The sequence below is a fragment of the Artemia franciscana genome, chromosome 13 (assembly GCF_032884065.1).
Source record: "Artemia franciscana chromosome 13, ASM3288406v1, whole genome shotgun sequence".
NCBI lineage: Eukaryota > Metazoa > Arthropoda > Branchiopoda > Anostraca > Artemiidae > Artemia > Artemia franciscana.
Genome location: NC_088875.1, coordinates 85,942 through 103,750, shown reverse-complemented (window position 1 = coordinate 103,750; position 17,809 = coordinate 85,942). Strand labels below are relative to the sequence as shown.

General features: G+C 36.0%; 1 protein-coding gene across 1 annotated transcript in view; it reads right to left on the bottom strand.

Annotated features, from left to right (window-relative positions):
* The window catches only part of LOC136034349 (ribonucleases P/MRP protein subunit POP1-like), an 87,943-nt gene that overhangs the window by 32,935 nt on the left and 37,199 nt on the right, over nt 1-17,809 (bottom strand). Inside the window, exon 5 of the mRNA XM_065715480.1 lies at nt 10,320-11,468. Coding sequence (XP_065571552.1) covers nt 10,320-11,468 — 1,149 coding nt within the window. The remainder of the gene's footprint in view (nt 1-10,319; nt 11,469-17,809) is intronic.

The window sequence follows — 17,809 nt, the reverse complement described above, 5'->3', positions numbered from 1 at the left end:
GACCCTCTTATTAGGGAAAAACATTACATTTATGCAACCTCCTGAAGACTCCCCATCCACAAAAAAATTCCCCACTGTAAATAAGCCCCCCGCGTATTAATAACGACATATCTTCAAGTATAAACGTATTTGACAAAAGTCTCATAAAATTTCCTCCACAGCCAATCTTCCACCGGAAATTCCCCTTTGTAGAAAAATCTTACACGGAAAATTTCCCCTAGAAATTTTCCCCATGTGTAAAATAAAGATCTAATTTTCAAATTTGAACATATTTGAAAAATTAGGGTAAGATTATTAATCTTATTATATTATTAATCTTATATAATGGAAAGTAATAAGATTATTGCTTTGAGTTCAGGAATACCCGATTTCAGTTAGCAGAAAAAGCATTCAAAAGATAACGAGGGCATTGGGGGAGGGGAATTTTTTTTTACTTAAAACCTTCGGAAGAATTTACTCAAAAACTCCTTTAAGCTTCTTGACAATCCAACGATCAAAGTAGAAACGCCTAGAGGACACACAGACGTACGATCGATTATATATATATATATATATATATATATATATATATATATATATATATATATATATATATATATATATATATATATCTACTACTACTACTAATAACTCACCGCAGCACCAAGACACCCGAGGCCAACACAGCTATGCATGCTCCTCCTCCAACCTATTCAAGGCCTCCCTCTTTACACCCTCTCAGGAAGTTCCCATTTCCTCTAAATCTTTATTTATAACATCCTCCCATCCCAGGCGGGAACAACCTGCTTTTCGTGTAGCCCCAGAAGGTTGGCCAAAAAGGACAATCTTCGGCAATCTGTTATCCTTCATCCGGAGAACGTGGCCTAACCATCTCAATCTTTCTTTTCTTACTAGCCTAGAAAGCGGGATTGAACCACATTTTTCGTAAAACCTACTGTTTGAAATACGTTCAGGCAGCCGGGTACCCAGAATAATCCGTAGGCAATTTCTCTGGACAACATCTAGTAAATTTTCGTCCGCTTTTCGGAGCGCTCATGCTTCAGAGCCACTGTCATCACTGTAGCTTCCAATATTTTAATCTTGGTTTGCAGACTTATATTCCTATTCTTCCAAACTTTTTTTAACTGTGAAAAACCCTGAGCCTTAGCTATTCTACTTTTAACATCTTCACTGCTGCCATCGTCTTTACTAATAATATTACCAAGGTAAGTGAAGCTACCCACCTGATCAATCTTTTCGTTACCCAACGTCACCTTTTCATCTTCACTTATTCCTAGCCTTAGTGAATAAGTCTTCTTAACATTAATTTTTTTTCAAACCTTTCTAGCACCCTGAACTCGCAAGACCTCTAAAAGTTTATTCATTTTGCTCACACTTTCATCAAATATGCTTAAATCATCAGCATAATCTAAGTCCAGAAGAGTTTTTCTCCCCATCTGATTCCGTGGTCTCCAATTGCCTTTCCTGTGCTCCTTAGGATGAAGTCCATCAAAATGATCAAACAGTTCGTGGTAACGAACTGTAGTAAGGAGCGATCCGGCTCAATAGTAACCAAAACTCTAAAAAATTGAATTTTGATATCAATAGCTACATCAAAAGAATCGCCTTTTATGCTGATTTTAAATATATAAGTTTCATCAAGTTTAGTCTTAGCCATCAAAAGTTACGAGCCTGAGAAAATTTACCTTATTTAGGAAAATAGGGGGAAACACCCCCTAAAAGTCGTAGGATCTTAACGAAAATGACACCATCAGATTCAGCGTATCAGAGAACCCTACTGTAGAAGTTTCAAGCTCCTATCTACAAAAATGTGGAATTTTGCATTTTTTGCCCGAAGACAAATCACGGGTCCGTGTTTATTTGTTTTTTTTTTTTTTTCCCCAGGGGTCATCGTATCGACCAAGTGGTCCTAGAATGTCGCAAGAGGGCTCATTCTAACGGAAATGAAAAGTTCTAGTGCCCTTTTTAAGTGACCAAAAAAATTGGAGGGCATCTAGGCCCCCTCCCACGCTCATTTTTTTTCCCAAAGTCAACGGATCAAAATTTTGAGATAGCCATTTTGTTTAGCATAGTCGAAAATCATAATAACTATGTTTTTGGGGATGACTTACTCCCCCACAGTCCCTGGGGGAGGGGTTGCAAGTTACAAACTTCAACCAGTGGTTACATATAATAATGGTTATTGGAAAGTGTACAGACGTTTTCAGGGGGGATTTTTTTGGTTTTGGGGGTAGGGTTGAGGGAGGGGGCTATGTGGGAGGATCTTTCCTTGGAGAAATATGCCATGGGGGAAAAAATTCAATGAAAAGGGCGCAGGACGAATCTGGTCACGTTAGAAAAAAACGTCAAATTAAGAGCTTAATATACAATGCTGGGTGTTCGGAGCCTCTCTATTATGGAGTATAATTTGAAAATAACACAACTATACGAGCGATAAAACATATATACCACAACCATAACTCAACTAACGAAAGAACTGCTAAGAGATAACACAACTATAAAGCGAAAACAGGTGAAAACTAACGGGAAAATAAACGAACTAAGAGGTGGAAGGGGCCCAGAGAAAAAATATAATCCTTTTTCAATTTTGAGCCTAACTTCCGCAAAGGAGTAATAATGTCAGAAGCCCCGAAATACCGAATTATTTTCTTTTCAAACAGTTCGTGGTAAGGAACTGTAGTAAGGGGCGACCCGGCTCAATAGTAAACGAAACTCTAAAAAACGGAATTTTGATGCTAAAAGATACATCAAAAGATTCGAATTTTTACGCTGATTCTAAATATTAAGTTTCAATTAATTTAGTCTTTGTCATCAAAAGTTACGAGCCTGAGAAAATTTGCCCTATTTTGGAAAAAAGGGGGAAACATCCATTAAAAGTCATAGAATCTTAACGAAAATCACACTATCGCATTCGGTATATCAGAGAACTCTATAGCAAAAATTTCAAGCTCCTATCTAAAAAATGTGGAATTTTGTATTTTTTGCCAGAAGACAAATCACGGGTGCGTGTTTATTTATTTGTTTTTTTTTTTTTTTGTTTTTTTCCCAGGGGTCATCTTATCGACCAAGTGGTCCTAGGATGTCGCGAGAGGGCTCATTCTAACGGAAATGAAAAGTTCTAGTGCCCTTTTTAAGTGACCAAAAAATTGGAGGGCAAATAGGCCCCCTCCCATGCTCATTTTTTTCCAAAAGTCAACAGATTAAAATTTTAAGATAGCCATTTTGTTCAGCATAGTCGAAAACCATAATAACTATGTCTTTGGGAATGACTTACTCCCCCACAATCCCTGAGGGAGGGGCTGCAAGTTACAAACTTTGACCAGTGTTTACATATAGTAATGGTTATTGGGAAGTGTACAGACGTTTTCATGGGGATTTTTTGGTTTGGGGGGTGGGGTTGATGGGAGAGGGCTTTGTGGGAGGATCTTTCCTTTGAGGAATATGTCACGGGGGAAGAAAAATTCAATGAAAAGGGCGCAGGATTTTCTAGCATTACTATAAAAAAAAACAATGAAAAAATAAACATGAAAACGTTTTTTCAAATGAAAGTAAGGAATAGCATTGAAATTTAAAACGAACAGAGATTATTACGCATATGAGGGGTTCTAAAAATACTTTAGCATAAAGAGCGAGGTATTTAGGAGGAGATAGATACCTCGCTCTTGATGCTAAAATATTTTTAGTGATTTCAACTATTTATTCTACAGCCTTTTTGATTCAGGGGTCATTCTTAAAGAATTGGGACAAAACTTACGATTTAGTGTAAAGAGCGAGGTATTAAAGAGGGTACAAACCCCCTCGTACACATAATAAAAATATAAGAATATAAAAGTTTGTTACGTAAGTTAATTCTTAAGTTACGTATATTTTTTAATAATAAAAACGTTCGTTGAATATTAAAAGTTCTAGTAGCCTTTTTAAGTAACCGAAAAATTGGAGGGCAGCTAGGCCTCCTTCCCCACCCCTTATTTCTCAAAATCGTCTGATCAAAACTAAGAGAAAGCCATTTAGCCAAAAAAAATTAATATACTAATTTCATTTCAATAATTTATGTGCGGAGAGCCAAAATCAAACATGCATTAATTCAAAAACGTTCAGAAATTAAATAAAAAAAACTAGTTTTTTTAACTGAAAGTAAGGAGCGACATTAAAACTTAAAACGAACAGAAATTACTCCGTATATGAAATGGGTTGTCCCCTCCGCAGTCCCACGCTCGTTACGCTAAAGTTTTTAATTTTTTTAAAAAGTAGAATTGTGGCAAAGAGTCAAACTTTAGCGTAAAGAGCGAGGGACTGCGGAGGGGACAACCCATTTCACATACGGAGTAATTTCTGTTCGTTTTAAGTTTTAATGTCGCTCCTTACTTTCAGTTAAAAAAACTAGTTTTTTTTATTTAATCCATATAAAGAGGATAGAACACAACCCTGCTTAACTCCAGATTCAATACAAAACCAGTTGCCAACCTCATTTCCTACCTTAACAGGAGCAGTATTATTCTCGTAAATAGCACAAATCACTTTAATATATTTGTCTGGTATACCATATAAGGATAAGACCTTTGCTAAAGCTCTTTCTATCAACAGAATCGAACAATTGCTCATAATCGATAAAACTGAGGACCAAAGGTGTTTGACAACGAATGGACTTCTCAATTATTAATATATATATGTATATATATATATATATATATATATATATATATATATATATATATATATATATATATATATATATATATATATATATATATATATATATATATATATATCTCTGGCCATGGATCCCCACTTCTTTTTTTTTCTAAACTGAAAACATTTCAAAATATGAGGAGAGCTGTCACCCATGTAGCACAAACATCTTGCGTTCATTTCAAATAGATTCCTCCAAAAGAAGGGAGATCAGAGATGTAGTGAATCCCCACTCCCTATCCATCTGAAGAGCATATCTCTGAAACTTAGAAAATTTAGGCCTAAAGTGTCTTTCCGAATTGACCTTCACTGGTTTTTTTCTCTAATAACAGACGAACAACTTTGTGATGCTTTTAGTAAGTAAGGTAAGCATCAAATAAAGGTAATTTTTTTTATTTTTACAACCGTTCGATTTGTAAGGATTGTGCATTGTTTTAGGGACAAATGATCCATCACGTGAACGTAGCGCATCTGAAACTTGGAGATAATATAAATATTTTTCCAATAGTCTTAAGTTGATTACAGATCTAACAATTCTCACTTGATTGCATTTTGTCCAATTAAGACTCATCTCTCTGCTTTGGGGTAAGGAATGCTAAAATTAACAATGTGCTGCAATGTAGTCTCGTTTGCCAAACAATTCGTGGTAAGGAATTTTAAGTTAAAGAGCAATTCAGCCCAATAGTAACCGAAATTTTGATTACAATTGATATTTCAAAACAAGTGACTTTTTATAACAAATTTTAAGTTAAGGAGCGACTCGGCCAAATAGTAACCGAAATTCTAAAACAGAAAGTTTGATTACAAATGATACATCAAAAGAATTTACTTTTTAGACTTAATTTTAAAATATTGAATGTTATATTTTTTCTAGAAGAAAGATCACAGATGCGGGTTTAATTTTATCTTTAATCCATTTTTTATTTTCTCCAGGTGAGGTCGAATCGAACCAATAGTCCTAGAAGATAGGGAGATCTGGAATTTAAACGAAAATTAAAATTCCACTACCCTTTCTAAGAGATCAAAAAGATTGGAGGGCAACTAGCCCACCTCCCACAATCCTTTTTCTCAAATGACATCTGATCAAAATGTTGAGATAACCATTTTTTTCAGCATAACTGAAAAGTCAATTAGCTATGCCTCTGGGGATGACATGACCCCAACAGCCCCGAGGAAAGGGATAGTTATGGAATTTTGCCATATGTTTACATTTAGCATTTTTTATCGGCAAATATATGAAAATATTTCAGCGGGTATGTTTTTGCAGGAAGATTTTCCAAGAGGTAATTTTTTATGGTTGGGAGGGGGATTTCCCGTCATTATTTGAAAAACAATCGGAAAGTAATATAAATAGTTTTTTTTTAACTGAAAGTAAGGAACAACATTAAAACTTAAAACGAACAGAAATTATTCCATACATGAGGGGGGTTGCCCCATCCTCAATCCTTTGCTCTTTACTCTAAAGTTTAGCTTTTTTGTCCCACAGAAAGACTGCTGAAATACAAGGCCCGTTGATTTGGAGGAAGAAACTTTTTAAATCACTAAAAAACTTTTGCGTAATGAAGGTCTAGTAATTTCTATGCAAATTTTAAAAGAGTCCTAGGAGGTTTGGGAATCCTACAAAATAAAACAGTATGTCTTCTTGGTAATTATGTAGAAAATGTGAATGATACCGCGTCATGTTTTAAGAAATTGCGAGTGCTTAATATTGGTCAGATTCGAGATTATCAAGTTGCTGTTTTGCGTATCGATATTGCAATGATGTATGTCCTCCAGTTTTTAGCAATTTTTTTCGAGTAAATCGTTCACTCATACAGGTATGAGACCAGAGAGGCGGATAATTTTATTGTTGAGTACCGACACACCACACGTGCAGTTTTCAGAATTAGGTATTTAGCTCCGGCTATATTTTTTTTTTAAATAAATAGGTTGAGAATCAGAGGATTGCAGCCGTCCAAAATCTGGCTGTTTGCCATTCCCCGGGCGGTTGTATGTATGTATAGTTTTTGTACTTAGTAGTTAATAAAGCAAATCAAGTCAAAAAGTCAAGTCAACTCAACGCAGCACCAAGCCACCTGAGAACAGCACACCTACACAGGCTTCTCCTCCATCTTCCCCCTTTAAACCCTGCGAGGAAGTTCCTATTTCCCTTAAAGTCTTCTAAAGGGAGTAAGTATCCCCCTCCTATTATTATTGTTCTCTTTTTCTTATGACGGCTGAGTTTGATCAAAAATCAGAAATGTTCGAGAGAAGTCTAAAACTACTGATAAAAGTGTTATTAGGCCTTAATTTCTTAATTTCTCTGCGGCCCTGGATCAATCACATAACTTCAATATAGAGTCAAGGCACACCACCAGTGAACGCCCTCTCCCGATGTTCAAGAACCATTCGTTCGATACGATCACACTCGGAAAAAAAACCCACAAATAAACAGGCATCCTTGATCTTTCTTCTGGAGAAATACAAAATTCTACATTTTTGTAGATAGGAGCTTCTCTGAGACGTTGGATCTGATGGTGGGATTTTCATGAAAATTCTCTGATTTTTAGGGGGCGCCCCCCCATCTTTTCAAAAATCAGGCAAATTGAAGGAATCTTAAAATGCCATTTAACTAGCAATTTTCTCGTAGCCTTTTATGGGTAACACTAAGCTTAACGAATATCATATATTTGTGATCAGCATAATAAGCCGATTGTTTTGATATATCCATTTACAGTTCGTTACCATGAACTGTTTATCTGTAAATTGATCACACATCCATGATCTTTCTTTGATAAAAAAAAATTACCTAACATTTGTAGATGAGAGCTCAAAACTTCTACAGGGTTCTCTGATTGTTTTCTTGTTAGGGAGGGGTAGATGCCTCAAAAGGTATATTTCAATACCAAAACATCCCAACTCTCATTGAACCTTCAGGTAAACACAAAATTAGTTCCAAGAAAGGGGCGAGGGGGGGGGAATGATATTTAATCGATCTTGATTTCTGGAAAATTTTCTGGTCTGTATGACCAGGCTGTTATTATGAAAGTAAAGAGAAAATTAAACACAAAAATTAACAGAATTTATTCCCTGCAAGAGGGGGACTGTCCCTTCTTTATCCCCAACCTGCATCGTAGAAACTTCTGAGAATACTCTTTCGATCGTAATTGAGATTTCTAGTCCTTTTGTATAACTCAAAAGGGATCAGAGACCAACTAGCCCCTGTCTTAGAACTGTTTTTGATATCGGATTTTTCTGTTACCCCTTAGGACATTTGATCGACATTTTGAGGTACCAATCTTATACTTTCTCTGTGGCTGCTCAATTTCGCGTGCGGTGGAATTTTCCAGGGGAGGGCGAGGGAATTTTCCAGGGCGGAAGGAACGCCAGATCCCCATAAAAGTACCCATAATATGAATATTGCTCTATGAATAGTAAACAAATGAAAAAATAACCATTTAGGGTATTACCACAGTGCAAGGAATAGGGGTACATGATAGTATAAAAAAGACAAACCCATGGTTAATGATTTAGCCTAGTTAGTCTTAAAATTAGCCAGATTTGAAGATAAGGGTTATGGGTTTAGAGTGTGACGAGTCAAGGTTTATGGCCTTAGGGATGTGAATTTTCAAACTACGACCCGAGACCAGAGATAACGCAAGGGGGGGGGGGTGTATTTCAAGTTGGATACAAAAAATTCGAATATGAAAAGACAGGAGCCTGAAAACTAGTCTTCTACTCGTAAAAAAATAATATACTGCTTACCGCCAAGGCTTCAAACGATATTCATCAATCGTACAGGACACAATCAAACACATTCGGTCAATGTTGAGCCAGTTTTACATGAATCCCCCTCAATGCAAATCCCATTGTTTACTTTCAGATCCCTTAAAGTCTTCTAAATCAAAACATTAAGTTCATGAAACAAAGAATTGAGCAAACAATTAATTGGCAAAATACAACAGTTCCCTGAAGAAATCAAAAGGAACATGACAGCTTCCTTGAAATGTTTCAAGAATCCAGTTGAGCTTCCCAAAATCTTCCTCTGATTTCCCTGAAGTACCCTATTATCGATTTATAACAGAAAACAATAAAAAGCTTGTTTTTATGATTTGACTTCCTCAGATGACTTCGGAACATGAAGGGGAGAACAAACATAAAACAGAGAAACAAAAAAGAAAAAAAAGAGATAACAACCAATGGGCAAAACCTAAAACACCCAGATTTTGCATACTACTAACGTCCAAACTGTGAGTACAGGGACAAAATTGAGCATAATACTTGTAAATTCATTTAGTTTACTCACACTTACAAGATGAAACATGTCAACTTGATTCTTCTACTTGATTAAATAAAAAAAAACAAGCCTTTTTTAACTGAAAGTAAGGACCGACATTAAAACTTAAAATAAACAGAAATTATTCCGTATACGAAAGGGGCTGTCCCCTCCTCAACGTCCCGGTCTTTACGCTAAAGTTTTTTATTATTTTAAAAGTAGAGTTGTGAGAAAAAGTCAAACTTTAGCGTAAAGAGCGCGTTGAGGAGGGGACAGCCTCTTTCGTATACGTAATAATTTCTGTCCGGTTTAAGCTTTAATGTTGCTCCTTACTTTCAGGTAAAAAAACATGTTTTTAAAATTTAATTTATGAACGTTTTTTAATTAATGCAGGTTTTGATTTTGGCTCAACATAGCCTACATGAATAGTTAAAACGAAATTTGCATATTAATTTTTGCTTTTTTTCGGATAAATGGCTTTCTCAAAGTTTTGATCGGACGAGTTTGTGAGAAAAAAAGGGCAGGGAGGGGTCCTATATATATATATATATATATATATTGTTTATTTTGTGGATTGTTTAATTCATCTTTCATTAATATCATACCCTGGCATTTGGAAGGAACGTGGTCGTGTTAAAACATGTGTGGAAGGGTGAGTTTTATTTTTAGTAATTTGTACTGAAAAAAAGCTATTTTATTCAACGCGTTACACATAACACATGTACTATTTGCAAAAACAAAATATTGCTAAATATATGATTGAATAGAAATATTAAAGCCTAAAAAAAGAAGGAAAATCCGTTACAGTCTAAGCATAAACAAAAGAACCAAAAAAAACATAAGCATAAAACCCGAGCTAAAAAAAAACAGAACGAAATTCAGGTATTACTAATTATATGATTAGAAAAAAAAAAGTTAAAAACCCGGGCATAGACAGAAAAAAAAAGACTACAGTCCAGCCATAGGTGAAAAACCATAAGCATCAAAACAAAAAACTAATAAAAAACAAATAAATTCAGGTATTGCTAATTACATGATTAGAAAAAGTTAAGGCCCGGGTCTATACAAAAAAAAGCATTACAGTCCAACCAGAGACAAAAAACCATATGCATCAAAATTGAACTAAAAAAACAACTAAATTCAGGTATTGCTAATTATATGACTGAAAAACATTTATAGCCTAGGCAAAAAAAACAAAAAACAAAACAAAACATTACAGTCCAACCATAGAAAAAAAAACATATGCATCTAAATTGAAAAAAAAAGAAAAAAAATCAGAGAAAAATAACGAAATACAACACTTGATGTGTCGTTAATATTTACACAACACTAACAATTAATAATATGAACAGAATATGTAGACAAAACCACTTACTTGTATCTTTCCCATTTCGTCCTTGCACACCGGGTTGCTGTATGAGAATCACCGGAATTTTTGAGCCTGCCTCTCCAAGGACCAGATTCTCACCCAATTTTAAACTCCCCCTTTGTCGATTTAAAATATTATCTGAAATCTTTGACAAGCTCACACAATCTCTAACTTTCTCATCCCAAAGAAAACTGTATGGTAAATCATCTTTTCTACTTTTTTCCTGGTATATCGCAGCCGAGGGTCTATGTAGTTGTCTCTTAGGGGGTAAAAATGGTCTAGGGTCCAAAACTGTTAGACCTAATATCATACGCGGCGAGCATTGACCTGGTAAAACATCTTCAATTGATTCCCAAAATTTTTTCTGCTTGAAAAAAACTTTTCTTTTAAATGGATCCGTAAATTCTTTTTTCCACCACTGTCTGGATTCTAAATCCTCAAGTATGTATTCAGTTTCTATCGTCGGTGCTCCTTCTCTTGAAAAGTCCTTCTCAAAATTGGCCCATTTGGAAAAACTGGGGGGCTTCTCTTCTTCAGGAATAGTTAATTCCGAGTCTTTATCTATAACAGCAGCTTTTAATACTTCACTTAAAATCTTCTGAGATACGGGACCACGGAGTGAGAACCGATTTAAAGTACCTTTAAGTTCAACTATTTTTATTAAGTCGTTTTCCCACATAGGGGTTCTTTCATATGGAACATTTCTAGATGCCAATTTTTCTAAATCAACATTTCGCCTTTTTTTTTTCTCCTTTTTATGAACTATGTTTTCAGTTTGATCTTTTTCAGTTTCATTGAGTCCTTCTGGATCTAGTTCACAGCCTGTTTCATTCATTCCAATATTTTCTGAATCCGAATAAACTGTTTCCATCAATTCTTCTCCTTCTTTCCTGTCTTCATTTATCCCTTTTTCAGCTTCCATTTGACCTCTTTCAACTTTTCTTACTTCAAAAGAATTTGAAAGTTCTTGGAGAAAATTTTGATAAATAGATGGATGAACCCAAATCCAAATAGTTCTCTCTCCACTTTCTTTTACTGGTCTCCACATAAAATAAACTTGACCAATAACTCCATTGGGATAACATCCTTGAGAATAGACAACAGCATTTCCTTCTCTTACACCTGAGAGAGATGCTTTTGAGCTAAATGACAATCCTGAAAAAAAAAACTTACTTTAGAAGAAATAGCAAAATTAGCTGTGATGTAATTAATGGATAAAAAGAGGAGGACTTGTGAAATAAGGAAATAAACCTAATCACTAAGTACAAAGAAAAAAAAAACTTCTAAATTAACGACCCAAGTGATGCTGGATGATACTCACGCCCCTCCCTCCTCTGGAAAATTATCACCACAAAGACTACTATCCCAGGAAAAATTCCCTCCCTCCTCAGATAAGTACCTCTTGAAAATTCCCACTACATGCAAAACCGAGCATCATAAGGAAAAGTATGACTAAAAAAAAGAAAAAAAAGGAGAAGGTTTTGGATTATTTTAACAATGCTAAAAATATATTTAGGATGTACGGTTTGGAGTACAATGTCAAGAGGTATTTTTTTTATAGTTTTATTTTTTCCATTTCTTTTTTTTCTAATTTTTGGACGATTGAGGGTTGGGTTATAGCAGCTACCCTGCCTGATTAAGGTTAAAGAAAATAACTTGGAAGCATGAAATTGATGGCAACTGTGGAAGGGGTGCCCTACATAGGGAGTACCCAGAAGAGATACAGACTGAGAATAAGAAGTACTAGTAGCTACTTTCTGTGAACTCTTTCTGGAACCGATACCTATACTGCATGATACCGGTTAACCCCCTTGTGATTGAGAACACATCCACTAGGAGTAAATCGAAAGGTAAAACAGTCAAAAGTACCTTTTAGGGGGCGTTTTTTTTTAATTTAATTTAAACTACACAGACCAAATTGATAATGGACAGAGCTACTTAGGAAATTGTTTTCGTTAACATTTATCATAAACTTCTATAATAACTCAACGCTCAAGCTCCAAAAACACACAGCAAGTTAAAAGAAATAAAAATATAAAAATAGATACTATATGATATTCTATGCCATATTTTGGGAATATAGGTAGAATATTCCAAAACCTCTTCTTTTGTTCGTTATTTTTATTTGTAGATTTATGTTTAGTTGTATTATCTATATTTGTTGTACTATATAACACTATCAGTACTGTAGATACAATTTTGCAATTTAGTTAGTTGTACTATATAATACTATCAGTACTGTAGATACAATTTTGCAATTTTCGTTGGTTAGTGGAGTGGCTAAGCATGAGAATCGTGCAGTTTTTTGAGTAATCATGAAAGTTGGCGAACCAACACTTTCGACCACGCTGGACAATCCTGGAACTGGAGGCAAAAAATTTGATCACTAGAACGCCGTCAAAACGTCGTACTTGAATTCGTCTTACTTGAAACGTCGTACTTGAACTTCTTGAATTGTCAATTGGGTTTTAATAGCCCAAGGAAGTCTTGAAGTCGATAAAAATTCAGCTTAACCCACTGGTCGTCTCACTTTTATCCTCATATCATAAGATTGTCGTCTAAAACGTCACAAAACGTCGCAAAAATTCAAATGGGATTTTAATAGCCCAAGGAAGTCTCAAAATGGGTAAACAAATGCTGCTGCGCCTTTTGGTCGTCTCACTTTTATCCTCAGATTATAGGAATGTCATCAAAACGTCACGTCTTTTTCAAATAATGATTTGCTGATATATAAGAGCCAGTAAATTAAAGTCGTGGGTGAGGGCTCAACTATGCTGAAAATTCCTAGAAAGGGAGGCAACAATTTAGGAGACAAGAATGTCGGCAAAAAGTTGTATAACGTTGCTTATCTTACAAAAAGGGTTTAGATAGTACACAAAAGTCTTGAATGGGTAGGAGTGAGATTCTGATCGCACTGGCGAAAAATGAGGTTCAGATCGAACTGGCGAAAAATGAGGTTCAGATCGCACTGGCCATTTTAGCGTCGTATTAGAGGCCATAAATCAGGATTGCCGACCTCAGTTTTCTTAAAAATTGCAACGTTATTAAAAGGTCACATTAGATTGTGTGACGTTCTAACGATGTAACATGCGTTAAATAAATAATAAAAAAAAAAAAAAAAATCGACTATACAAACTGATTCCAAGAATCAAAATTCCCACTTAGAACGTTGTGGATATGCCGAAAATGTCAAGTAACGAATACTTTTCGCACTGGACAAGAAAGCAATTGGGTGAATGAATCAATATTTTTATTACAATCTAACTGATTTTCACCTTTTCATGTTTCAAGCTGACTTTTCATGTATAAACGGGGATATTACAAAAAGATATCTTTGACACTTGTGAGACCCATCGTAATTAACAAAAAGAGGTACTTCAAACCACTTGAAAACAAAGCATCACTTCGACTGAAATTTGGCATGAAATAATAACTTTTGAATAATTCGATCAACAAATTAATAGCTTTTTCAAGCACGAGCATATTTCCCGCTTCATTTAAATCTGACGGTACATGGCAGATTTGCAATTGAACATTTACACTTTTGAACACAACCTTTTTTTATAATTGCACTTGGTCAGCTCCTTGCAGGGAGAAGACGCCTTCTCTTGGTAAATCACTCCAACGTGGAACCCATTTTCCTCCTTTACATCCCCATTATGAAGGATCAAGCTCAAGTGGGTCACATCTAAGCGACTGATTCCAGATTTTGGCTTGGAAAACAGCGCGTCAGATAGGCTGAAGCATTGCTACTCTATTTAGAGGAATTCGATCCACCGATTTGCCTTGGCTAAACAGGTTTTTGCAAGCCTCATCGATATAAGCATCACAAGTCGTGCGTGTCATATAGAAGGATTGGAAATCGTTCGAGCGCAACTACAAGGTCCTTGTCAATGTCTTTGTCACATTCGGTAGTACTAGTAAACGATGATGATATCTCAGGATAGACATGCAATAGATTCCAGCCTGTAGCACGGCCAACGTTCACAAATGAAGAAGTGGTGTCGTAGCCAAGAAAGACATCGAGCATTGGTAGTGGAGGTCCCAACCTTTAGGAGGTCCCAACCTTCGCAGCGTGTATCGGGTTAAACTTTGCGGTTCGCACCAACTCCAATAGACATCCACAATTCCCCGACATTCGAATCGTGAAAAAATCGAAGTAGCAAAACAAGAACATCCGTGTCTATCAACTGAACCATCAGGAGCTTGAACCTATTATCACTGCCTACATTCGCGCGTAGGACAATGCCTGTATCCGCCTCATCATGTGTACAGGGACTTAAAATTTCCAGTATCAATCATTCGGTCAGAATACAACACATGTTCTTTCCTCGTAGCAAATAGCTCTTGACCTTTGGGTTCGCGGATCTTTTCTAACAAAATTTAAAAAAGAAATTCAAACAACTCTTGCTTATTCGCATCAACCCGTAAGAAGTCTGTCCATTTCGACTTCTGGAGTATCCTTATTGTGAACGAAACCCGAGTTCTGATCCCTGTTCCGCGCTTTATTCTTGTTCCAGATTTCAAGCTATCTTCCATGTACATGTCTCAGATGACACCAAGTCTATTGCATCGCATGAGCTAAGATCGAATTTACGGAATAAATACGTCAAATGCGCAATAACCAAAAGTTTTGGCTTCACGGGGGGTCAACATATGTACGGTGACTCCGCCGTCCAAAATCCCCTACGAACTTAACGGCGCTAAAATAGATATTATTAACTTCAAAGAACTATTTACATATCTTCAAGAAGCAGCGGAATGAGGTCAGATTTTGGGCTGCTTCGGAGTTCACATTCGCATAAAAGTGCAGGAGGGAACATCTGATTTTCATGAGAGAAGAATTTGTCAGGTTAGTAGATCGGAATTGGCTAGCAATATAGAGATAAGAGATAAGATAAGATAAGATAATATTTATTTTCAAAAGACTATCACAAGCTCTATAGAGCCGAATTCGCTTTATATGTCAGTAAAAGCTAAGAAAAAAAAAAAAATTCAAAACAGTGCATTAAGTCAAACACTTAAAATTAAAAGGAATTAAAAAAGCAAAATCATCAAAGATAAAGGGCAAATCAGTAAACTTAACAATTAAGTTACAAAAACATTGCAGTAAATCAAAAAAGAATAAAAACGGCAATAGAGAAAAAGGGGAATTTGGCAAGTACATAATCACGAATTATTATTAAGGTGTTCCAGAATAAAGGGTGTAAAACTTTTACGAAACCTTTCTGTAACAGCATGGATCGGAGAGTAAGTTGGGATTGCTAAGGAGGCTGACCGGGGGAGTCGGAGTCTAATGGGATTGTGAAAATCAGGGAGTAAGTCCTCAGTACGGGGATTGGAAATGACTGATTTAGCGAAAAGCAGGTAAATTCTTTTCCTCCTTTCTTTTAAGGTGGTAATGCGTGCAGCTTTAAGGAGGAAGGAGTATGGAATTTTGCCTTCTTTGTAAATGATCCTGAGCGAACGCTTTTGGACCGACTCGATTTTGTCACTAAGTTCATTTGAAAGTTGCGAATGTTGGACCGGACATGCATATTCCAATAACGGCCTGATAAAGGATAAGTAAACACGGAGGGAATGTATCTTAGGACAATTAAATTTGTTTAGCAGCTTAAAAATGGATAGTGAAACATTTGCTTGTTTAACAATGTTGGAAACATGTGTGTCCCACTTAAGATCATTAGAAATTGTGACACCAAGAAGCTTAACATGTTTCACTAGCGTTTCGCTTGGGATCGGGTTGCAAAAAGCAGGAGTAGATTTCAAGAAGTTGATCGTCATTATCTGTGATTTAGTAGGATTTACTGTCATATTTAGATTCTTAGATTCATCCGAACATTAGGTTAGGATTTCAACGGGGTCACTTTTAATATTCCTATGACATACTTCAAGGATCGACAAGTCATCCACATATTTCCATCTTTGGGGGAATTCCTTGCCAATATCGTTAATCATGACAAGAAATAATAGTGGTCCCAATAAGGTTCCTTGAGGTATTCCACAGTACCCAGGGAGGGGCTAGAGAAAGTATTTTTGCATTTCACAACTTGTGATCTGTCTGAAAGGAACGATATAACAATATTTACTAAAAGTGGGTCAATTTCAAAGTTATCATGTAGTAAACGAAATAGGATAGTGTGGTCAACTAAGTCAAAAGCTTATTGGAAATCGCCTAAAACCAGGTTTAGCCAAACATTTGGTTTCTCTAGTTCACTTAAGATCGTGTGAATCAAGTGTACAAGGTAATGGGTGGTGGAGGTTTTTCTTAAATTACCAAACTGTCGGATGTCAATGCGTGGTATAATTTTAATTTTAAGCCAGTCACAAAGGAACCCTTCGTAAAGCTTAGAAAAAACTGGAGTGAGTCTAATAGGACGCATGTTGGTTATAGTCAGACTGGAAGATTTCTTCGGGATGGGTGTTATAAAACCTAGTTTCCAGCAACTTGGGAATTTACCAGATTTTGTAATTTGGTTAAAAATATCAGATAAAGGTCCAGCAATTGTGTCTGAAAAGGCTTTAATCAAGTCAATTGGGATGTCTAATGGGCAAGTACTTGATTTTTTGAGCTTTCGGATTTTGTTTATAACATCAGAGGGAGAAATAGACTAGATAGAAATAGACTAGATATAGACTAGAAAAGAGGTCTGTGTTCGTTCTCGAGACATCTAGCTAGCTCTTTATCGGTGTATTTGCAGTATGTTCGCACTTTTTCTGAAATATTTTGACACTATTTCGAGGGATTGGGTCGGACAACGGTTGTTGTCCCGAGACAAAATGGTACATCCCGAATTTCTTGTAATGCTGTTCTCTTTTTTTGATATAGGGATGAAACAAGTCCTTTTACCTGAACAATTCGTCAACAATCTAACACAAGCATTTCGTTGGACTCGTCTTCGAAAGGGTTTCCACATTCTTCGATGATATCAGCAAGGTTCTTCACATCAACCAAAAACTGCTTCTGCTTATTTTATTTTCGTCGTGATACATAGTCGGACTGTTTTTCGTTCCGAAATACTGGAGCTCAAACTCTTCAATCAAATCGTAATTCCTGGTCCAGCAACTAAAATTCGTCTGAGACCCTGCTCGTCAGTTGGTAAACCAACTATACTGCCAGTATATTTAAGTACTTTATTCCATTGCTCGTGATCCTGGTCAATCAGTAAGCTAGAAAACCGTCTGCCCGTTTTTTGAATGGTGGATCGTCCCTGCTTGAAGTGGCTATGACGTTTGTACGACGTTTTAAATGTTTCAGAATAAAAGTGAGACGACCAGCGCAATCAGTATCATTTTATGCCCATTTCAAACCCCATTTGCATTTTCCCGACGATTTGCAACGTTGTACGACGTTTTGGTGACAACATTTTTTGCCTAGTTTTGCATAGTTGAGACATCGTCCACGGCTTTAATTTAATGACTCTTATATATGAGCATATCGTTATTTGAAAAAAAACACACCATGTTTTGTGACGTTTAGACGACGGATAAAAGTG